Raw genomic sequence first — 23617 nt, forward strand, 5'->3', positions numbered from 1 at the left:
CTTGGTAGGGCAGGGCTCAAACCCACGTAGCCAGAGTGAGTTTAAAAAGAAAACCAAAGGATGAAGTTTAAGCAGGTGTCTCCTGAGAGCATAACACGTTGCGTGTGTAGGGGTGGAGAGGGCTGGTCCGTCTCCCTGGGTCAGGGTCCGAGGGACTCTGAAGACCCCCATGGCTTCCTCCTGCCCTGCTCAACCCAACAAGGGCACAAGGCCTCTGCAGGGAGGATGCAGGCCCAGGGAGAAACCCCTGGCTTGTCCTGTGGACTTCCATCCCCTCAGTAGGTTCCTAGACTGCAGCTGCCCCGTGGTGCCTAAAGTGAGCTCCTCCAGGCTCCCCCTGATTTTTGTCCCATTCACTGGTCAGGGGAACTTGATGCTGCCTGCCTAGAACCGCTCTCTGCTTAGGAAACACTTGGGATGACTGTGATGTTCCTGTGTCTTCTCCCCCCAGCTCCATCATCTAAGCAGGGCTGGGGAACCTTAATTCTGCCAGGGGCCATGTGCATATTTATAGCATCATTCACAGACCATACAAAATGATCAGCTTCAAGATTCGTCTGCCGTAGATTTAGTGAATTTCCAGTCCCACCTGTGGCTGCCTTGGAAGGGCCAGGCCAAGTGGTTTTATCGACTTTATACAACCTACAGGCAGGTTGTTCCCCACCCCTGCGAAAGATCACGCAAAACAAGGCAATGTGAATCCCTAGACTTGGGTAGTCCCTGCTTGTTCAACAGCTTAATTGCAATATCATTTACATAGAATTTCCTTATGTGTAAGGTGTACAGCTTCATCCTGTGATACGTGTAAACATTGTGAAATGGTCATCCCATTCCAGCCAATTAACATATCTGTCACTCTAACAGTTACCATTTGTGCGTGTGTAATGTCTGTATTGAAGGTTTTTTTTTAATTATTTATGTAGTTGTTTGAAAGGCAGAATTAGAAAGAGAGAAGGAGAGACAGAGATAGAGAAATCTTCCATCTTCTAGTTCAGTCCTCACGTGGTTGCAAATGACTGGGCTGGGTAGAACTCTATCTGAGTCTCCCACGGGGGTATAGGGGTTTAAGCACTTGGGCCATGTTCTGCTACCTTTCCAGGCTCATTAGCAGGGAGCTGGATCAGAAGCAGAGCAGCCAAGAACTGAACCAGTGCCCACATGGGATTGCCAGGGTGGCAGGTGGCAGCTTAGCCCACTGCACCATGACCCTGTCCCATTGAGAAAATTGAAGATCTGTCCCTTTAGAAAATTTCAAGTATACAGTACAGTTTTTGAACTTATCGCCCCCTTGATGTCCATTCGAAGTGAACCTTGCTTTCTATTCTAGGGGTGCTTTCTGGCTCAAATACCTCCTGCCCCAACTGAAAACATGCACAGCACCTACAGCCAGGGCTACTGTGAAGGCAGACAGCAGAACCTTTTTTAAAAATATTTATTTATTTGAAAGGCAGTTACAGAGAGGCAGAGACTGAGAGATCAAGGTCTTCCATCCCTTGGTTCAGTCCCCAGATGGCCACAACAGCCAGAGCTGGGCCCATCTGAAGCCAGGAGCCAGGAGCTTCTTCCAAGTCTCCCACATGGGTGCAGGGGCCCAAGGACCTGGGCCATCTTCTGCTGCTTTCCCGGGCCACAGCAGAGAGCTGAATCAGAAGAGGAGCAGCCAGGTCTCAAACCAGCACCCTAGTGGGATGCCGGCATTGCAGGTGGCAGCCTCACCCACTACGCCACAATGCCAGGCCCTAGCAGAGCCTTTTTGATGCATGGCCAGTGGTTTGTGTCTTGGACATGGTGAGCCTCAATGCTGAGGTCTGTTCTCTGTAGTCTCTCAGGCGTCTCCAGCAGGATCCGATCCCATGGGCCCTCAACAGTCCTCTACTCCATATCACGACCGGCTTTGACTCCTCTCTCCCTAGCCTCACCGCCTCCCTCATTCACAGTGCATCCTGGGGTCACCTCTCAAATTAACTGTGAGTCCACAAACCCTTGCCTAAGCGTCTACTTTTGGGGGCACCCCAGACAAGACAAGCGGAATGCAGATGTCATCTTGCACATCCTGCCCATCTGCTGATTGTGATCTCCCTGAGTGCTCACTGGAGGAAGGCACCACTGAACTCCCAGGGGAGGTCTGCTTCCATCAGCTAGTGATGCCTGCTGAGTGTGTGGAGGTCTACTTCCATCAGCTAGTGATGCCTGCTGAGTGTGGGGAGGTCTACTTCCATCAGCTAGTGATGTCTGCTGAAGGTGGGGAGGCTACTTCCATCAGCTAGTGATGCCTGCTGAAGATGAGGAGGTCTGCTTCCATCAGCTAGTGATGCTTGCTGAAGATGAGAGGTCTGCTTCCATCAGCTAGTGATGCCTGCTGAAGGTGGGGCAATATGCTTCCATCAACTAGTGATGCCTGCTGATGGTGGGGCTGGGGATAAGGTACCATGTGTGTGCTGTTTCCTGCAGTGCCTGGTCTGAGGCATCTTCCAGAGAGGGAAGTGACTGATTTCTGTTGGCCCACCCATGGGGGTTGTCTTAATGGCTACAAGGTCCCTGTCCCTAAGCCTGGACAGGCATGGTGGAAAATGAAAGGAGGAAAATGAATGGCAACTTAGAACAGAGGCCATCGACCTGTCTGTGCTGTGGGGCCCTTTGGCCATCCAGTGAGGCCTGCAGACCCCGTTGGAAAGTGCATGCAGCCAAGTACCTAGATGACAGTGAACGCTGATGCTGTTGAAGTGGTCAGAATCACTGCAAACAGATTTTCTGTGTGACTTTCTCATCACCACGATGTCATTAAGTGGCAATCTGCAAACCACCCAACGTTGAAGTAACGAGTAAGCATTGTATGAGTATAATAATAGTACACTTGGCTGTCTGTACCCACAGCTCTGCATCCGTGAATGCAGCCAACTGCAGATTTCAAGGACGTGGTAAAAAAGAAAATTGTGTCGACACTTAACCTGTGCACTTGCTTTCTTTTCATCACTTCCTGTGTCCATCAGGCTAATAACTATTTACGTGGCATCTACATATTTGGTATTTACGTGGCATCTACATATTTGGTATTATGAAGAACATAAGAATGATTTACAGTATACAGGAAAATGTCCATCAGTTAATGCAGGTACCATTTTATATGAAAGACTGGTACATCTGCAGATTTTGGGATTCCTGGAGAATCCTGCCAGGAATTCGTTGCAGATACTGAGGATAACTGTGTAATGTGTTGTCTCTGCTGAGGGCCAAGGTTCTACTAATGCTAGGCGTGGTTTGTCAACATGTGTTCTTACCTGTAGTAAGTGCTAAATTCGTGTTGGCTTCATACCCTTTGAGATGCAGCTTTTCCCCCTCTGAGGTTACAGGCTGTATTTTTAAAAACATCTTATTGAAATATAGTATACATGCCAAGAAATGCCCATAAGTGTATGGATAAATGAGTGTTTGCTCCTCTGCCCACACTCATAACCAGCAACCAAATTAGGAACAGCAGATTACTAGTACTCCAAGAGTCTTCACTATCCACCCCCTGTTTCTTTTTTAATTTTTGACATGGAAAAGATGAGTTTGTTGTCTTTTACATGGTATGCTTCAGTGAAGTAATAACACACCCCCATGTGAAACCAACACTGAAGTCGGGGCTGGTGGCGCTGTCCCATACCTGCAGCACTGGGAATGCCACCGTGCTGAACTGGTTTTCTTTCTCTGTTCTTTAGCTCTGCATGAATTCCCCAATGACATCTTCACCAATGAGGACAGAAGACAGGGAGCTGTGGTCCTGCACGTGCTCTGTGTAAGTATCATTCTCGGGCCTCTGCCTGGAGGGGCAAAGGGCAGGAGGTGGCTGGGCAAAGGTGGCTGTGGAGGACTATCCCCTCCTTCCTGTCCTCAAGCCTGGGGAGGGGTCTCTGAGCCCCAAATGCAGTGATCCCCAAATGGCCCATCTTTTATAGACTACAGGTTCCTAAGCTGGAAGACATCTGTGTATATTGTTCCTATTGTGTTAGTGCCCAGGTGTGGGCTCTGAAAACAGTCTTGTGTCCACTATTTATAGCTTGACTGTCTCTCTCTCCTCAAACCCTACCCCAGGGAGGAAGCTTTTCCTGCGCAGCCTCTGTAGCACGCCATGGTTCTCCCTCTTATCCTGCCCCATTGCGCCGCCTGCTATTGTATACATCATTTGCTTACTTTCTGTTGTGATCACATGGAAGCCCTGTGAGGACAAGGACGTGGCTGCTTTCCCAGCCCCATGGTTGGCACATGGTGGACACAAGCCCTTGCTACACCAGTGGATTAAATGTAATGGAAGCAGGCACAGTGTCTGGCTCAGAGTGGTGACTGAGAAAAGCTTGTTTCCTTCCCTCTGGCCTCTGTTGTCCAGCCTTGTCCTGCCATCTCCCTCTGCAGAGCCAGCAGTTCTAGCTCTCTGAGTCCCCTTGTGGCCCCTGGGAGAATCCGGGGGAAGGTGCGTGGGTGGAGTATGTCCAAAAGGCAGCTGCAGAGCCAGAAAGATCCAGGGCAACTTCTGCACGGAGCACCACCACCTTCCAGTCCATTTCATTCTGGTTATTTATTGCAGCAAAGCAAACTGCCTGAATTTAGTGATATACCCAGCTGCCAGTCACTGTCTGGATTCTCTGGGTCACTCTTTCAGAAAGGACACAGTGGGGATGCTGTTCCTCTAATGAGACAACTCCAATGGTTGGTGGTCAAATGGATGTTGGAGCCTAGAGCCACCAGTACTGGGGGTGGAGGGGTGGGCTCCTAAAAGGGTTTCTGCTCTCCCATGTCTGGTGCCTGGACTCTGGTGGCTTAAAGACTGGCTCAGCTGTGACCCTCAACCACATGGCCTCTCTGTCGTGGTAGCCTTGGGGAATGGAATGTCCACAGGGCAGCCTGGGGCCCAGAGAGAGAGGGTTACAAGGGTCAAGCAAGGCCTTTGGTGGTTTGTCCCTGCGAGTCACACAGTTCAATTTCTCCATACATTAGTGCAGTCACAAGCCCATTCCGGGCCAAGGGAGCTTACACTGGATTCCTGGAGACAAGGCATGGAGTCCGCCCTGGAGTCAGCCCAGACATGGCTTGGAGCCCACAGCGGTCAGCTGGCCTTGCCTTAAATGTGGCTTCTGTCAAGAGAGTCAGCCTCTCTGGACCCTTGAGCTACCCTGAGCTTGTCTCTCCTGCCTGTGAAAACAGCCCACTCCTCAACTCTTCCCCACCCCCACGCCCCAGCTCACATGTGAGCAGTGCCTTTGCAGCTAAGACATTCTGCACGCACCAGCCGCTGCCCAATAAGAAGCTGCTGTCCTCCCAGTGCTCCCTGCACTTGGGGTGGGTTGTCACTGAGCAGCTAACACAGTTGTCACCTTCGGCACCAGAGAGGCTCCGCTGTCTCACGGCTGAGGAGTGCCAGGCACTGGGCGGGATCCAGAACCCTCCAGGAGCCAAGAGCAGTCGGATGCCTCCTTGACAGCTGAGATATGAGATTTCCACTCTTGGCCCAAACAGGGCGAGCATTGGTTCTCCCAGAGTGGCGGGGCTGGCTGCCTACAGCTGCCAAGGCCTGCTAAGGCCTCTGCTGTCTGGAGTGGGGCATTTCCAGGTTGGCACAAAGGCCAAGTGGACAGAGCAGATGATACCATTAGAGCCTTCCTTCAGAGAGTGGATGTCAACCTGTAGCTCAGCACTTTGTCCACAGGGGCTATCTAATGTTACCACTGATCCCTCAAGGAGTACACAGTCCTAGGTCCATGGCCATAACTTCAGGATCACAGTCCAGGCACATGGAACCCCAGAATTCTCCACCCACGTGGCCCTGTGCCTGAAGTTCTCTTCTCTGAGTCTGTCTCTTTGAGGGAAGACCCCAGGTAGGGGAAGCTTGATTCCACATGCAGGTAGAGCCAGGTGGGCAGAGCAGAGGGCACTTCATCGGCACAGCAGAGACGGATGGTAGGGTGGGTCTGCTAGAGCTGTCTCCAAGGTCAAGAACCGAATCTCACATGATCCTACCCACTAGAACATTAAGGTTCCCCACGGGACATAAGCCTCATGAGAAGAGCCCCTGTACTCCCTCTCTGGCACCACTGAACTTCAGAAGTTGCACAGCCTGCAGTCTGTGCAAGAATGAGCTGATATTTCTTGGCCCATCAGCTTGTGTGACCCAGCACACTTAGGATGCTCAGGAATTGCTCGTGGCCATCAGCTGGTGTAAGGGGAATGGCTGCAATGGCAAACATTTGGCATTTTAGTGGCCAGCAGGAAACAGATGGATGCATGGGTCAAAGCTGCAGGAAGCTAAACACAGACACCCTGCCTGTGGACAGCTCGGAAGCATGGGCTGGGCGCTCCCAGGTATGCAATGTGCAGGTCACTCTGAGGGAAGCCACTGTCTTGTAAGGAGACCCCCTCAGGGTCAGTATGCACCGTGCACTAAATGCTGAGCACAGCCCACACTGCCCGCTGTGGGGGCTCCGAGGAGACACAGCCAGGTGTCACAGGGGTGAGGTGATGCTATTCTGGAAGGGGAGGTGGGAAGTTTCCAAAGGAGAGTGGGGAAAAGTGGGAAACTCCAGGCAGGAATGGGAAACCCCATGGTTAAAGATACAGACGTGAGAGTGAGTGCGGGCTATTTGGAGGCAGTGAAAACAGGGCATGGGTGGGGAGGTGTCAGATTCACGTGGACCTCACAAGGGGGCTTGGTGGCCACGTGGGAAGTGGGAGGAGGTGGATCCCCAACTCTGCCGCCCTCGGCCAATCCCTGCAAACCTGGGGTTAGGGCTGAACAAGGTGGAAGCGTGGCCAGAGGTGACCACAGTGGACTGAGTTGAGAAAGGCCTGGGTAGGCCCCAGAAAACGGCTTGAGGCCTTTCGGGCAGGAGCTCCCAGAGTCCTGGGGACCCTGAGGGGCACCCTGGGGCTGGAGAGGATCCATGCAGAAGTGAACCTGGGGACTGAGCATCACCCAGCCACCTCCAGGTCCCTGGCAGGACAGGGACAGTCTTCACCGTAGGATCCCAGCTGTGTCTTGTTACCCCACCCCCACCCCCTGCTGCCCTGGAAGAAGGTCACGGGGTTGGTCTTTCATGGGGTTAATTGACCATGATCATAAAGGTGGAGCACAGTGCCAAGTCCCTTCCCTGCTCTGAAACCTGAGCAAACTCAGCACTCACGTCTAAACTCTGACTTCCCCACTCTGCGTGAGCCCAGTGTGTTTGCTTGTAGAGCTAGCAGCCTTCGGCCTGAGTCTGGTGCAGGTCTGGGGACACAGTCTTAGATCTCAAATGTCAAAGCTCCCTGCTCCGTTTCTCTTCTTTCATGTAAATGTTCCTCTCTTTTGTGTGTGCTTTGTGGGACTCTGACAACCATTTCTGGCTCAACCTTTCAAACACGATAGCTTTAATTCCTCCCTTGGATCTTTGAGCTTGTGTGCATTGCAGAAACCATAAACCCTGAGATTGCATTTCTGTTTTACATAAGGTTTCTCTTCCTTGTGACTGTTGTTCTTCATGTTCGGGTTCCTCACTAGTGGAGAAAATCCATGATCTTTTTTTTTTAAGATTTTATTTATTTGAGAGGTAGAATTACAGACAAGGAAAGAGACAGGGGAAAAGGTCTTCCATCCACTAGTTCACTCCCCAGAGGGCTGCAGCGATCTGAAACCAGGAGCCAGGAGCTTCTTCTGGATCTCCCACATGGGTGCAGGGGCCCAAGCACTTGGGCCATCTTCCACTGCTTTCCCAGACCTTGGAAGAGAGCTGGATTGGAAGTGGAGCACCTAGGACATGAACCAGCGCCCATATGGGATGCTGACACTACAGGCAGAAACTTAGCCTACTATACCACAGTGCTGGCCCCTGAAATCCATGATCTTGACATGATCTTGACATCACAACGGATGACCTTCAGAAAACACCTGTCTGAGAACCTGTGTTATACTTGGTCTGTTGTATGGCAGGATTTCCTGTCTGTGAGGAAGTCTGCACCCTATAAACTCATCAACTTGGCCCCCAAAGGGGGAGGGAGGAAGAAGAAGCCTGTGAATAATTACAGACATCTTGTACAATTTTGTGTGCAATCCTGTATTGCATGGAGGACTGGGTCTTTGGGATTATCAGCCAAACCACACATTTTCTCTTGTGACAAAAGATTTAGGAGCCAGCTCCATTGCGCAGTATGCTCGTCCTCTGCCTGCGGCACCAGCATCCCATATGGGCAACGGTTCTAGTCCTGGCTGCTCCACTTCCAGTCCAGCTCTCTGCTATGGCCTGGGAAAGTGGTTGAGGATGACCTGGGTCCTTGGGCCCCTGCACCCACATGGGAGACCGGGAGGAAACTCCTGGCTCCTGGCTTCGGATTGGCGCAGCTCCAGCTGTTGCAGCCATTTGGGGAGTGAACCAACGGAAGGAAGATCTTTCTCTCTGTCTCTCCCTCTCATTGTCTGTAACTCTACCTCTCAAATAAAATCTTTAAAAACAAAATAAAGATTTAAATAATCAGTAGTTGGAATTCCTTCTCAAAGTGGGTGTGAGCAGCTGTGTGTCCTTAGTAGGTCAAACTCTGAAGCAGGAGTAAGCAGCCTCTCTCCACCTCTCCAGATTCTTCCAAAGGTTCAAAGCCGCCTTTTCCCAGTTGCACATAATCTCTGTCTTCCAGCAGACAGGCAACTGTACATGCCTGTGTGGAAGATGGGAGAAGCAGCTGGAAATGGCTCTCTAGCCCTTACTAAGGCTAATCCTTGTTAAGTGAGTCTCTCTGGGCGAAGAACTGCTAACTAGTCCAGTGACCCACACCTGTCAGAGGCTATGCCCAGGGAAGAAATAGACAATGAGAGCATTCTTGATGTCCATCTTCATGTTCCAAAACCTCTGCATGCTTCAAGGGGCCCCAAGGGGAACTCGGAGGAGTTCATGCAAAAGGGACTTTTTCCTCCGCTGAACTGTGGCTGTGGCTGCCATGTGGGCCCTCTCAGATCTCCTAGAACAGCAAAAGGCATGTGTGGGCCCTGCAGGAGGGCCCCAGCCATCTGCCCTAGGCCTGCTCTGTCCAGTTGTAGGGAGTCTCTTGTCCACCATCTCCAGCTTCACCGCCCCCTAGTGTCCTCACTCAGGGTTCACATGGGGTTCACAGGTAAGAAGCAAGGTGGACTCTTTACATGGTGAGTCATTTGGGAAGTCCAGGAGGAATTCTTTGAATATATATATATATATGAATGAAAGAGGCAGAGCTACAGAAGGAGTTAGGAAAAGACAGACAGACAGATGGACAGAGGGAAGGAGGGAGGGAGGGATGGAGAGAGAGGGAGAGAGAGAGGGAAAGAGAGAGAGAAATCTCCCATCTGCTGGTTCATTCCCCAAATGGCTGCAACAGCCAAGCCTGGGCCAGGCAGAAGCCAGGAGCCAGGAGCTCCATCTAAGTCTTCCATGTGGGTGATGGGGGACCAAGCACTTGAGTCGTCTTCTAATGCTTTTCCAGGCACATTAACAGGGAATTGGATTATAGGTGGAGCAGCCAGGACTAGAACCAGAGCTCACATGGAATAGAGTGTTGCAGGTGGCTGCTTAACCCGCCTTGTACTGGGCCATCAGGTCAGGGTTGCTGAAAATGGAGGTACTCCAGGTGTAGCACCAAGGACCATTGACATCATTGCTTCCCATGTCCCCGAGTGTTGATGTCTGGAGTTTGATCCAAGGTTGGTGGTCTCCTGAGGCCCCTCCCCTCCTATCCTCCTTTTTCCTCGACCCCAGCCCAGAGGGTTTATATCTGTTCTGGGGATTGGGGAGACTCACTCTATAAGCTGACGTCCAAATTCTCACTCTTATTCCCAGAGCAGCCGTTAAACTTAAGAATGTGCTGATTTCTGCCTTGTGGTTGCACCATGAACTCATTGCTCCCCAGGGCTTTAGGGGGAGCTGGATGGCATGAGGGGAAGGCCCCAGGGACAGCAGCAATGAGATATGAATGGGGGATGGGGGAGGAAAGAGACTGTGTCTTGGTGTCTCTGCTCTGGCGTTGGGTTCCTGGGTCCTGCTCTGCGTTTCCTCAATTTCACGATACTCTCAGCCTAACAGAGCACCAAGATGACCTTGGCCTCCTTCTCCTCCCTTCCCTGCCTCCCGCCTTCTTCACACTGTCCTTTATCTCTGAAGGAGCATGTGCTGCTGTTCCCCTTCTCACCTTGACCCTGCCCGCTGCTCTCTCCTGTGCACCTGCCAGCTTGCTCTCTCCCTTCCTGCAACCAGGTGGTTTCTTCATTCACAACCTCCAGATATCTCTCACAGACCCAGCTCATGTGAGCCCTGCCTGGCCATGGGTCACCAGCCCCACAGGTTGACCTCACCTTCATCAGCACTTACCTGATCAACATGATGGAGCTGCACAGCTTCCCTGGAGGAGGCCTGGAGGAAAGGCCTTGGCCCCACGCCCCTGTGGTCCAGCTCACTGTTCCACTTTCACTCTTGGGGTGCAGATCAAGGTCCTCACTGGAAGGGGTCTCCTCAACTGCATGTCATTTGCTGTTATTTCTGCCATTTAGTTTTCATATGTGGAGGGATAGTTACCCCAGAAGTATTCCCGCAGGCCCAGATGGCTTTTGTTCGGAGCCGAAGAATCAACTAAGGGATGTAAAGCCAGTTCTTATGGGACAGAAGGGCCAGGGTCCCAGCAGGAGGTAGAGACCACTTGCCCAGCTCCCACTTGCTCCATTCAAGGCTGCTCTATCTCAAGGCTCACTTTCCACCTTGCGCCTGGAGGTTATTTGTTTGTTCCCAAGGCTACTCTTCTTCATTTGGGCCCAAACATCACACTCCCCAACCTTTACTGTCCCACAGAACTTTCCATCCTAATGGAACCATGCTACATCCACACTGTCAATGGTGGCCACCAGTCACATGTGGCTGATGAACCCTTGCAGTGTGGCTAGTGGTGCTGGGGAACTTATTTGTTGTATGATTTCATTATAATCTTCATCAATGGCCACTTGTGGCTAGGGTTGCCCTAGAAGGCTTCACAGTGGATTCTGGGTCACCCTCTTGCCTCCCTTGGCTTATGGAGCCACTTGAAATCAAGGAGCAGAGATAGCCAGAGAGAAGATCCCTGGGAATGGAGCCATTCCTTTTCTGGCTGCTTGAAGGAGTGTCCTGGACTTGGCCAGACAAACAGGATGCATGAGAAGGCTGTGCCAGGCCCCCAGCTTAAGGAAACGCAGGCAGGATATGAAATCCTGGAGTAGAAATCAGAAAACCTGGGTGTCACCAACAAGCTCAGGGCTTTGCAGGACATCCCGTAACTTCTCTGGACTTCAGCTTCCACATCTGTGAAATGGGAATGGATAGTAGGTACTCAGTAAGGTTAGAGGCTTTGGATCTTCCCTTTTCCCTGCTCCACACCCCACTAGAGGCAGCTCATCTGCGGTTGCCTAATCTGTCGCTAGCACCAGAACCACTCAGAGGCAGCCTCCATCTTTGTGAGCATGGTGTTGGGTGTCCCTGGAGGCCCCTCTGTGGACTTCCACCTCCACCAGCCCAGGGCTCAGAGGGAGTGAACTACACAGGGCTTAGAATTTCTTACTTCACGATGACAAATCAGAGCTGTGTGTACTTCTGGACTACACTGTGATGTTTTCACATACCTGTTCACTGTGGAATGAGCAGATCAGGATAATTGACACATCCATTCCTCTACATACTTGCCATTTCTTGGTGGTGAGAGAATTTAAAATCTACTCGTAGCAATTTTGAGTTCTAGAGTTAATCTTTAAGAACTACAGGGAAGGTAAGGAGGTAGCGAAATCGTCTGCTGACAACGTGATCTGGTAAACAGAAAACAACAAAAAATTGTCAGTGCCAATAAAAGAATGTATAGTAAAGTTGCGGGTTCCCAAAATCAATGTACAAATCTCAGCAGCATTTTTCTAAAATAGCAGCAAGCTATATGAGAAAGAAACTGAGAAAAAAACATTCCAGCTACAATAGAATAAAAACAATAAAATAATGAGGAGTAAATTTGGTCAACAGGATTTGAACGTTAAGGGCACCTGTATGAGCTGGTCAGCAAGATCCCAGCAACAACTCACAGGCCGGGCAGACGTGTTTAGTTAAGGGATTTCTCCCTGGAAGAGAAAAATGATTAGAACAGCTTGCGGAATTTGCTGTTTACTCTTGCAAAAGTGCTGAGCATGTCCTTAATTTGTCAGTGTCAACACAAAGCTAAAACTGGCATCCAGAGAGGATTTGCACAAAGAGAGTAAATTATTAGGTTTCGCTGGATCTTAAGTCAAGGCCTCTTCTGCTTGCTTGGGAGACTTCACTCAGGTCAAACCGTTAGGCCCCATGGCTCCCACACAGGCTGCTGGGGTGTTAATGCCCTAGGACCTCTGAGTTTGGGCTCAGAGCCTGCACTGTGAGTGAAACCCGTCGGAGTTTCGGTCCCAGCTTCCTCATCTTTTAGGGCACCGCCGCGTGCAAGTTGCTCTACCCCATGTTGAGCAGGGCCTCGGTTTCCTTGTGTATCACTGAGGACACATCCAGCACCCACCCACCTCATGAGCAACACCTGAGCGCAGGTGAGGGAAGCCCTGGGCAGCGTCTGGTACCAAGTACTTGCTCCTTGCACATGCCCGTGTGACTTCCAACCAGCGTGTCCTGCAGCTCTGGGCTTTTTCTGCTCCCCCAGTCCCAGTCTACCAAGTGGGGGCCAGCCCTGGAGTGTCAAGACAGCACAAGCCCTCAGAATTAGCCCTGAGTCCGAGAGGGGTTTAGTCCTGGACAAGGGCCTTGGGGTCCTTGTGCCTCAGTTGGACTAACTGGAGCACATGTTCCCCTGCTCCCAGAGTCCCGTAGCAGGAACAAACTCTCCTTGGCCCTCCAGCAGCTGGCTTGGTGGGTCTGCCTCTTCTGTCCTGACTCCTCTCCTTCCACTAGCATTTCCTGGTGTCTCTCTTCCAAAACAGTGACGTAACACGGGACTCCTGATACCAAGTTCTGCTTCTGCAGCGCGGGCTCAGTAGATATTGCCATGTAAATTAGACCCCACTCTGAAAGCCAGAATACCACAGGAGATACAGAATTCTGAGACTCCAGGCCCTCCCCAGCGTCCACCCACAGAAGTCTGGAATGAGTTCCACTACACTCACTTTGGCTCAGGTTCTGAACCCAGAACAAGATAGAAACCAATTCGGGGAATGAGCTGTGCAGTCAGCTGTTTCAGATTTCGTTTTATCAAGAGCCCCCGTTGGTGCTGGGAGAGAGATCAGTTTTGTGCTTTATCACATCCTTTAGCAGGGAGAGCATGCACATTGCCTAGATACCAAATGTTTACACTCCAAAACTGTGGCCTGCTGTATGCTCCTCTTCATCTTCTCTAATTTACTGCTTGGCTCACCCATTCCCCACACCATTTATTTTGGTTTTATTTATTTGTTTTTATACAGTCTATGAACTTCGTTCCCCTGACATGACCCTGCCAAACATCACACCATACTTAAAATTTACCAAAGAGCCATGTTTTAAGATCCCTCCTATGCATGGATCTCTTGCACAAAAATGAACTTCTCTTTTAATTCCATTTGTTCCACGAACGTTTTGAAATACCTTCGAATTTTCTTCCTCTGAAAAATGTAAGTGCAAAACCTAAGGAGACAGCGAGTGCCTATTTAGATCTCTCATATGGCATAGCTTAAAGAGCTAGATTTTAGCAAATATTTAATAGGTTGTTCTGGGTAAAAATGGTCTGTGCAGTGCTCCAATGTGTCAGAACCCCCCCCCCAATTCCATGTATTTTAAATGTTGTTGCTCTGTAGTCTTTGCTGCCCATCAGAAACTCCCTGCCCATTCTGATCCCTGAGCAGCCTCCAGACAAGACCTGCCGTCTCTCACGCCTGCGTGCAGCTTCAGAGTCAGTGCTGCCAGCAGAACTCTGTCGTTTTGGTCAGTCTGTCCTTCCTCTTCCCTACCACCTTCCTGATACAGCAAGGAACTCTGGCCTCAGAAAACACTGCCTATCAAGGTTCCTGGGGTGCAGAAGTTTCTTTGCTCTAAAGCCAGGGTTTTTGTTTTTTGTTGTTGTTGTTGCTAAACTTGAATTCCTTACCTGATGTCTTTTTTTTTAAGATTTCATTTATTTATTTGAGAGGTAGAGTTATAGACAGTGAGAGATAGAGAGAGAGAGAAAGGTCTTCCTTCCGTTGGTTCACTCCCCAGATGGCTGCAATGGCTAGAGCTGCACCGATCTGAAGCTAGGAGCCAGGTGCTTCTTCCCAGTCTCCCATGGGGGTGCAGGGGCCCAAGGACTTGGGCCATCTTCTACTGCTTTCCCAGGGCATAGCAAAGAACTGGACTGGAAGTGGAGCCGCCAGGACTAGAACTGGCGACCATATAGGATGCAGGCGGAGGATTAACCTACTGCGCCACGGCGCCGGCCCCACCTGGTGTCTTTATGTTGTCCCTTGGTCATGCCCTCTTCTGCGATTTGTACTGCAGAGCTCCAGGAGCCACACCTGGCTCCCCTGGAAGGAGTCCGGGGCATGTTTTTTATTTGGAAGCTGATGCCAGGAAGCACCCTGGGGAAGGTGAGGAAGAGGAGGAAGGCCACCGATACAGGGATGTGCTAAGCAGTTGGCCCTGGGGCCAGACGGACCTGGAGCTCTGCCTACTGAGGACCTGGTAGAAGTGGAGAACAGGTGCCTTGAGTGATCCTAGCAGGAACCTGAGTTACTGATCCACCAGCCCCTTGGCTGAGAGTTGTGCAGGGGCTCCTTAACTCACAACATTGCTAGTCAGCCCACACTAAAGGGAGCCGGCAGGCTGCAAAGCCCCCACACAAGTGGACAGATACCTGGGATTGGAGTGCTCTGGACCACAAGTTCCAGGGAGCAGGACAGGCAGTGGCAGCACCTGCTACAATACATGCCTCGTAGGGCAACCTTGAATTCAGCCTGCACGTCCTGGCCGACAGGCGTGCTCTGGGTCCCCTCCCTGACTGCACGTCTCATGGCCCTGGCACGGGTGGTGAAGATGCAGACGCCACACGAAGGCCCTCTGAGAAGCACCTGTAGCAGGCTGTTTTGGCAGACTCTCCTGTAGCTCCCCACAGTTTGTCTGAGTCAATGTGGAGGTTTAGGGAGTGGGGGAGACCTTTCTCTCTGTTTTTCTCTCTCACTGTCCACTCTGCCTGTCAAAAAAAATAAAAAAAGCCGGCGCTGCAGCTCACTAGGCTAATCCTCCGCCTTGCGGCGCCAGCACACCAGGTTCTAGTCCCGGTCGGGGGGCCGGATTCTGTCCCGGTTGCCCCTCTTCCAGGCCAGCTCTCTGCTGTGGCCAGGGAGTGCAGTGGAGGATGGCCCAAGTACTTGGGCCCTGCACCCCATGGGAGACCAGGATAAGTACCTGGCTCCTGCCATCAGATCAGCACGGTGCGCCGGCCGCAGCGCACCAGCCGCGGCGGCCATTGGAGGGTGAACCAATGGCAAAGAAAGACCTTTCTCTCTGTCTCTCTCTCTCTCTCTCTCACTGTCCACTCTGCCTGTCAAAAAAAAAGGGGGGGGGAGTGGGGGAAAATGTCACTGCTTTCATCAGGCGAGGTGTGGGGAGTCCACAGCTGCCCACTTCCCACATCCCACGTGGAAGAGCTGTCAGCGCTCTTTCTCAGGTGGGTTGTGTCGCTGCCCCTCACTGGCTCCTCCTCTTCCCCCAGACAGTGTATGCAGCCAACACTTTGCTTTGTCTGCTCTATGACTGAAGATATTAAGGATCTTGTCTCATCCCAAAGGATTTGTGCCCTTCAGTGTATTCCCTCCACAGCTGTGCCTGGCCTTGGATTTGATTGCCATTTCTCAGATTCCATCACAAAAGTGCAAGCCTGGGCTGTGCTATGTACTGTCTGCATGCTCTTTCATACTCTGGGCCTCAGTTTACCCACCTGTGTGTGGGGCTGAGGTTCACAGCTACCTCTTAGGGATACATGAGATAAAGCATGGAGCAGGCTTCGTCCATTGCCTAGCACACGGCAGGCATAAGACGATGCTAATTCACACACACTTTCCATTGCGCCTACCCTGGATCAGTATGGTTACCGCTCATCCAGACAGTGGCCATCTGAATGATCTTCCTGGGTTTAGTCACTCCACTTCCAATCAAAGCACAGCTCTCCTAGCCCCAGATCAGCAATGTGCAGATGCAGCCTTGCTCAGAACTCTGCCCCAGCCACCTCAGAGCAGGGTGGTCTCTGATTGCCCAGGTTCAAATCCCAGCCTCACCGCTGCTAGGCCCCTTGCTAACTAAAGCAAAGGTCTGAGTTACCTTCCTTCCCTTGCCTTGCTTTTTCGATGAAAGGGGGATAATAATAGCTTCTACTTCATGTGCTGTCTGTATGCAGATGAAATACATCAGTGCATTCCAAAAGCTTTGGGCAGATCCGAATGTTTAGTAAAAACCTTTGTAATTCTTATTGTTATTTCAGAACATTGCACAGTCCATGAGCCATCCATTGTCCAGCCTTCCTTTCCTAGCAAAAAAAAAAAAAAAAAAACAACAACAACAACTATTCTTTACCATCCAACAAGAATCCTAGGGCCTTCCTGCCCACTGTGCCTTCCTAGCTAGGCCTGTGGCACCTGCAGTCTCCTCTCTTTGGAATCCTCCTACAAGGTCAGCTGGACACCATCTCCACTTAAAGCTTTCTCTTCCCACTAGGACAAATGGAACTGTAAGCTGGCAGGATTTCCCCTCCTCTGAATTCCCATGTTCTTTTGTTGCTCTCCCATAACATGTCTTACCCCTTCCCCTCTTCCCAGGGTTGGTGTTAGAGACTCAAGACCATGGCTTAGTCACTGTCATGTCCTTGAATCTCCTTCCCACCACCCAGTGTGGCACTTGCATGGAGGACTCGCTTGTCAATGGGTGGTGTCTGAGCAAATGAATGAATAAAGCATACTTCCTATCTTGGCTGCTGAGCACAGGATCCGCCCAGTAAGCCAGAGTCATTTACCAATGCTTCCATGAAGCTCTGTGGCTCCATCAGTCCTAGGTACTCATGTAACCACATGGACTCTAGGGCCAAGCTCCCACCGACAGACACATAATAAGCATTCAGGCGAGAGAGAGCAAATCAATGCAAAGGCACACAAGCCGCATTTACCACCCGTGTGCCTTACCTCCCTCTCTGAGATGTTGGTACTGCAGGGAGAGCCTGGACATGGCAAAGATCCAGTGACAGCAGCGATATCCCTGGCCAGGAGGTGCCTATTTCACAATTCAGCAGAGAGAGACTCACCGTCCTTGCTGGAGATGTGCACAAGGCTGTAATAGCTCATCAAGCATCACCGTGCAGGATCACGGTGCTCTCCAGTGTCTATGGGGCCAGTGCTTCCCCTGAAGGAATTGGCCTCTGTCTGCTGAGTTCCTGCTTCAGCAGCCACACAGGTGCCCATATACCATGGGTGCTCAAACTGCCACCAGTTAAGGGGGTGGGGGTGGGGGTGGGGGGTGAGGTTTGAGAAGTGGTTTTGCTCCTGAGCACATGGGGCCCACTAGTTCTGTTTGTTCCAAACTCTAGGACCCTGCCTGGTAAGGGCACAGAGTCCATCTCCTTTAAGGCCCCTCCCACGGTATCCCAAATCCCAGGGTGTCTTTTGTTCTCTTCAGAGGCTCCTAAAGATTTTTCCAAGCAATTCCCATTCCTGGGATCCCCTGTCTTCCCACTTTAAGGAACCTCAAGAGCCCCCAACAAAACTTTGCTTTTGCAATGTGTACAGCTTCTTTCATTGGGGAATTTGGAGCCAATGCCAAGGAACTGGCTCAGAGAACACTGAGAAATAACTGGTAGCCGTCAGCCCTCCCACTGGACATAGCTGGGGGCCCATTGCCCATCTCTTTACGCTCAGGGTGTGTGCTCTTGACTTCCAACAGCACTCTCTTTAAGAGAGTTATGTGCTAAGGGTCTCTTCGCCATTTCTTCCAAGAACCCTAGCAGCTGTATGCAAATAGATTTCTTGATGACACGTCCTGTGTCCAGAAATCTCTGAGCCTGTATGCAAATTAGTTCCAAATGTGGCTCCCCATTGGGCTTCTGGTTGAGATGCACTTTGTGGCCCGTCCTGATGAATCCCCAGTACTGAAAGACTCCTGCCGCTTGTCCCTGAGCAGATTCCAGAGAGAACCATGGACGGACGCTGTCTTGCCAGCTGCTTCATTAGCACTCTGATTGCTGCTGTTTTACACACAGAGGTAGAAGCCTGCGGATTTACTTTGTCCCATCTTGAACTTGTTAGAGCTGTCTTTTCCTCTGCACTGTGGGCCACAGGGATTGGGCAGAGGTGTGTTTTTGGCAGGTAGCGCAGTGCTGCTCAGCATCTGAAGCTGTGATGGGAATAGCCATTTAGGCCAACACTGGGGCTGCTCAACCTCTCCTGGACACAGGCCCAGATCCATCTGACTTGCTCACTTTGGCTTTGAGGAGTTGGCTTAGGGTAAGACCTGTTACTTTCATCTGTAGAGGGCAGGTCCTGGGGGATGAATTTAATCCCCATGCCCAGATATGAATGCACATGTGTTTCTCTCTCTCTCTCTCTCTCTCTCTCACACACACACACACACACACACAGAGTTATGGCACTGAAACCCTCTTGCAGTATGCAGTAGGCAGTCATTTTTACCGTTAGGCACAGCTACCTAAAGAATGACTCTGGGCCGGCGCCGTGGCTCAATAGGCTAATCCTCCACCTAGCAGCGCCAGCACACCGGGTTCTAGTCCCGGTCGGGGCACCAGATTCTGTCCCGGTTGCCCCTCTTCCAGGCCAGCTCTCTGCTGTGGCCAGGGAGTGCAGTGGAGGATGGCCCAAGTGCTTGGGCCCTGCACCCCATGGGAGACCAGGATAAGCACCTGGCTCCTGCCATCGGATCAGCGCGGTGCGCTGGCCGTAGCACGCCAGCCGTGTTGGCCATTGGAGGGTGAACCAACAGCAAAAAGGAAGACCTTTCTCTCTCTCTCTCTCTCTCTCACTGCCCACTCTGCCTGTCAAAAAAAAAAAATGAAGAAACCAATGTTCATATGCTTGTGTGAGATATGAGTGTATTTCAGAAAGTTCATGGAAAATAAAAGGAAGGTTGTTCTTGGTGCAAACCTACTTTTTCATAACACGTAGGAGAATGTGCATTATGCAAAAAACTGTGCATGAATTTCAAAATTGTGTTTTGCGTCGCAGTAAACTCACACTTTCAATTCCATCTTCCTACCGCTGTTTGGAGATTGCCTCGTGTGTGTGTGTGTGTGTGTGTGTGTGTGTGTGTGTGTGTTGTTTCCATCAGCAGCATACACAGCACTTCTGGAGTGTATGTGGAGTCAGAATGTGATCTAAAATTAAGCTGTGAGGTTTCATCTCCCTGCAAGCTGGTTGTTCCCTTAGCGTTGCCAGTGTGGTACCTGTCACCACTGTGCATTGAGTTGCTCAGACTGGAGCCCTAGAAATCAGTATTGACCTCTACCTCCTACCCCACCCAGCAGCACGTCTTGTGGGTTTGCTCCATCTCCCGTGCTCTTCTGGCATGGTCCTTGTCTGGGCCACTGTCATCTCTCTCCCAGACCACTACCAACCTTGATAATGGGCCTCTGTGATGCTTTAAACATACACGATGTTACTTTATATTTTTAGAAAAGATTTATTTGAATAAAGAATCACAGAGAGGCAGAGAGAGAGAGAGAGATAGGTCTTCCATGCGCTGCCTCACTCCCCAGATGGCCGCAGTGGCCCAAGCTGGGCCGATCTGGAGCCAGGAGCTTCTTCCAGGTCTCCCACGTGGGAGCAGGGGCCCAAGGGCTTGGGCCATCTTCCTATACTTTCCCAGGCCATTGCAGAGAGCTGAATCGGAAGTGAAGCAGCCGGGACTTGAATGGCACCCATATGGATACCTGCACTGCAAGCAAAGGCTTTACCCACTACGCTATAGCACCGGCCCCACAATATTACTTTAAAGTCCTTAAAAAAGGAAACTAAAAGGTCTATTTTGGTGTAAAACATATTGAAATCCTTGCACACAGGGGTCTTTAAAAAGTTTGTGGAAATGCATATTATGAAAAACCCATGCATTCATTTCAAGACTTTTTGCAGCAAATAAACCTGTTTTTAAATTCCATTTCCCATGAACGTTTTTGCAGTACCATGGTACATGAGGATCAGAACGGCGTGATCTGGTCCTGCCACTTCGCCAAGTTCATGTCCTCACCCCACCCCAATGGCTAAACTTCTGCCAGACCTTCCTCTCTGCTTCAAATTCCAAGTTCACGGCACTGTAGGTACCAGGGTCCACCTCCTGTCTTGGATTCCACTTGGACCCCGTGTCCTGTGTCTCATGAACTTGATAAGCCAAGTATCACTTCCTGCCAGGCACTCACCAGCGGTCTCTGCTCCACTGTTCGCTCTGCTGGCAGAGGAATCAGACTTTTCTATACCAAAAATGGCAAAGAGTGAATCCTCTCGTCTCCCTTCCTATAGTAAACAGACGAGGCAGCCCAGAGAGGAATCTGCTCCAACTAGCAAGAGCTCAGAATGACTATCGGCATGATTTACTGTGGCATTCCTCATAACACTACTAGGGCCTCATTTAAAAAAAAAAAAAAAGAGTTGGAAAGGAAGTGGAACACTCTTCTGTGGATGTTTTCTTATAGACTCAAGTTCGTGATGATGTTGGCATGGAGACAAGGCATGCACAGGGAAGGGTAGCAGGGGGCTTCCTGCACTGTAAGACATGACAGAGCCTTGCATGGCTTTCTGGTGTGCTCTTTCTAGTAACAACATGCAAGAGGGGTGCGCTGGACAACAGCGGGGCAGTCGTGCTGCTCTGAGCATCGTCAGTTGCATCCCCAGGGTCCCTATGTGTTCATCTTTGGGGTACAGTGATGGCAGCGCCAGCTTATTTGTCAAAGGGTAAAGGGTGTGGCTTGGGGAGGATGTCCTTATCTTTGCCTTGTTGATGTCCATGACAGCTCCGTGGTGGTCATTCTATCCCAGAGCCACCACTGACCAGCTCTGTGATTTTAAGGAAGTCGCATGCCCTTGGGATCTTGGCTTCTTGAGCTTTAAAAGGAGGGAAGGGCTTGTGGTCCATTCCAACTTCATGACCCGTGATGTGTTATGGTAGAGGAGCTGTGTGTTCCTGCGGGACCTGAAGCCTCCCTCTCTGTCCAGCTGTGATGCTGTTGGAGTCCCCTCCTTCTGAGGAGCCCAAGGAAACACATTGGGAGGCCTGGTGTCACACGAGGAAGACTCTCCAGGCAGAAGCTGGGGGCTCGTGGCATTCGACCATCTCGGAGGGCAGTTCTGTACCTTCTTGTCACAAGTGGACACACACATCTCCAAAGCACTGGGGTTAGTTCAAGTCACATGACCAGTACAGGCAGAACACAGGGCCACAGATGCTGCTTATAAGGAATAGCACTCCTGTCGCAAATGAGAACCACCGCATGGAAAATTGTACTGTTAAAAGAAAGGAGCCAGATGCCACACAGGGCCAGGCCTGGCGGCCCGTGCACAGGAAGTGCGTGCCTGGCAGTGACTGCAGTCTGCCCCATCCACCAGCATCAGGACGGGTGCCGAGAAGAAGGGTCACCCGTGCTCCTTGCTACTCTGTTGTGACCCCAGCCCACCAACCCCCGAGGTCACCTCTCCGAAAGCACACCTGGCAGGGACTCCCAAGTGTATCAGTGGGTGCCCAGGAATTCCAAAAATCAACGAGGTACTGAGGAATCCTCTCCTGCTAAGGTTCTTACAAGTTGGGGTGGAGGTGGAAGAAAGAGAAGCGTGGCCCATAGACACCCATGATGTAGCCCTACAGCTGTCCAGTAGTTTGGATCCAGGGCCATTATAGAAAAGGAAGGCAGGAGTGGCTGGAGCCTGCTGTGTGGTGAGAAGCATGCCAACATCTGCTCGCTCACTCTCTCCCTCTCTCTCTCTGTCTCTCTCTCTCTCTCAAGATTTATTTATTATTTGTAAGAGTTACAGAGAAAGAGAGAGAGCTCTGTCTTCCATCCGCTGGTTCACTCCCCAGATAGCCACAATGGCTTGAGCTGGGCCGATCCAAAGCCAGGAGCCAGGAGCTTCTTCCAGGTCTCCCACATGGTTGCAGGAGCCCAAAGACTTGGGCCATCTTCTACTGATTTCCCAGTCCATAACAGAGAGCTGGATTGGAAGTGAAGCAGCTGAGACTCAAACCAGTGCCCATATGCGATGCTGGCACTTCAGGTGGTGGCTTTACCCGCTACACCACAGAGCCGGCCCCTGCACACTGTCCTGAGCTGGATGAAAATCCTCCTGAGTGTGTATATAATTCTCCTTATCTTGTAAATGAGTAAACTGAGGCCTGGCAAAGTAACCAATCCCAGAAACAAAGTGCGTATGTTGCGGGTGAGCCAATGCGTGCATAAACACATCAGGTTTAATCAAGGGAATTCAGATCCATGGAGAACTCTGTCACTGAGTGGAGCAGAATGGAGATAGGGCAGGGCAGGGTAGGGGGTAGCATGGACAAGGCAGAGTCCTCCCATCTAAGGAGTCTGGCGTCTCCTCAAATACAAGCCAGGAGATACTAGAGAGCGTGGAAGGCATACACAGCATTGTGAGCACTGGCATGGATGCAAGTCATCCTGTCCTGTAGCTGCTCTCGTACGATAGATATTTAGGGGTTGGTTAAATTAAGTGACTTGTTCCTATGCGGTAGAAATTATTCTTTCCAGGGCGGGCGACTGACAGAGCAGTGAAGATGCCACTTGGGATGCCTGCATCCCATAGTGGATTTCCTGAGTTGGAGCCCAGGCCCCACTCTCCATTCCAGCTTCTTCCTGTCATGTGCCCTGGGAAGCAGCAAGTGGTGGCTCAGAGCACTTGGGTCTCTGCCACCCATGTGAGAGCCAAGGACTGGGTTCCAGGCTCTTGATTTCAGCTTGGCTCAGCCCTGCTACTATGGGCATTTGGAAAGTGAATCAGCAGATGGAAGATTGTCAGTCTGTCTCTCTGTGTCCCTGTGCCTTTCAAGCAAAAAAGAAAATCATTAAATAAAAATCCAAAAAGTAAATCATTCTGTCCTGCATTTGGCTAGTGAGGAAATGGGGGCCAGAGAAGCCGGGTAATGTGAGAACAGACAAGTAGATGTCACTGTGTTCATGGAGAGTGCAATTAAAATGGTTTGTTTTCTTTTTTATAAAGATTTGCTTATTTGAAAGGCACAGTGACAGACAGAAAGGTCTTTCACCTGGTGGTTCATTCCCCAAATGGCCACAATAGTTACTGCTAGGCCAGGCTGAAGCCAGGAGACTGGACCTCCATCCAGGTCTCCTGCATGGATGCAGGGGCCCAAGCACTTGGGCCATTTTCTGCTGCTTTCCCAGGTGCATTAGCAGGGAGCTGGCATGGAAGTTGGGCAGCTGGGACTCGAACTGGTGCTCATGTGGGGTGCTGGCATGCAGGCTGCTGCACCACAATGCTGAACCCCAAAGAAGTTTCTTTTCATGCAAAAGTTATGAAATCCATGCAGGTTTTTTTCATAATAGACATTTCAGGGACCTTTCTGAACATGGCTCGTGTGCTGTAAAGAGTTACCAACCATTGAGCAATTGCATGGGACCCTGTGCCAGGCACTCTGCCCCCTGT

The 23617-nt window shown here is 50.9% G+C and overlaps 1 protein-coding gene across 3 annotated transcripts in view; it reads left to right on the top strand.

Moving 5' to 3' along the window:
* The window catches only part of SLC24A3 (solute carrier family 24 member 3), a 524378-nt gene that overhangs the window by 313414 nt on the left and 187347 nt on the right, over nt 1-23617 (top strand). For all 3 annotated transcript variants that reach the window (XM_051845347.2, XM_070052127.1, XM_002710947.5), the window contains exon 3: nt 3702-3778. In XM_051845347.2, coding sequence (XP_051701307.1) covers nt 3702-3778 — 77 coding nt within the window. The remainder of the gene's footprint in view (nt 1-3701; nt 3779-23617) is intronic.

This window comes from Oryctolagus cuniculus, chromosome 11 (assembly GCF_964237555.1).
Source record: "Oryctolagus cuniculus chromosome 11, mOryCun1.1, whole genome shotgun sequence".
Lineage (NCBI taxonomy): Eukaryota > Metazoa > Chordata > Mammalia > Lagomorpha > Leporidae > Oryctolagus > Oryctolagus cuniculus.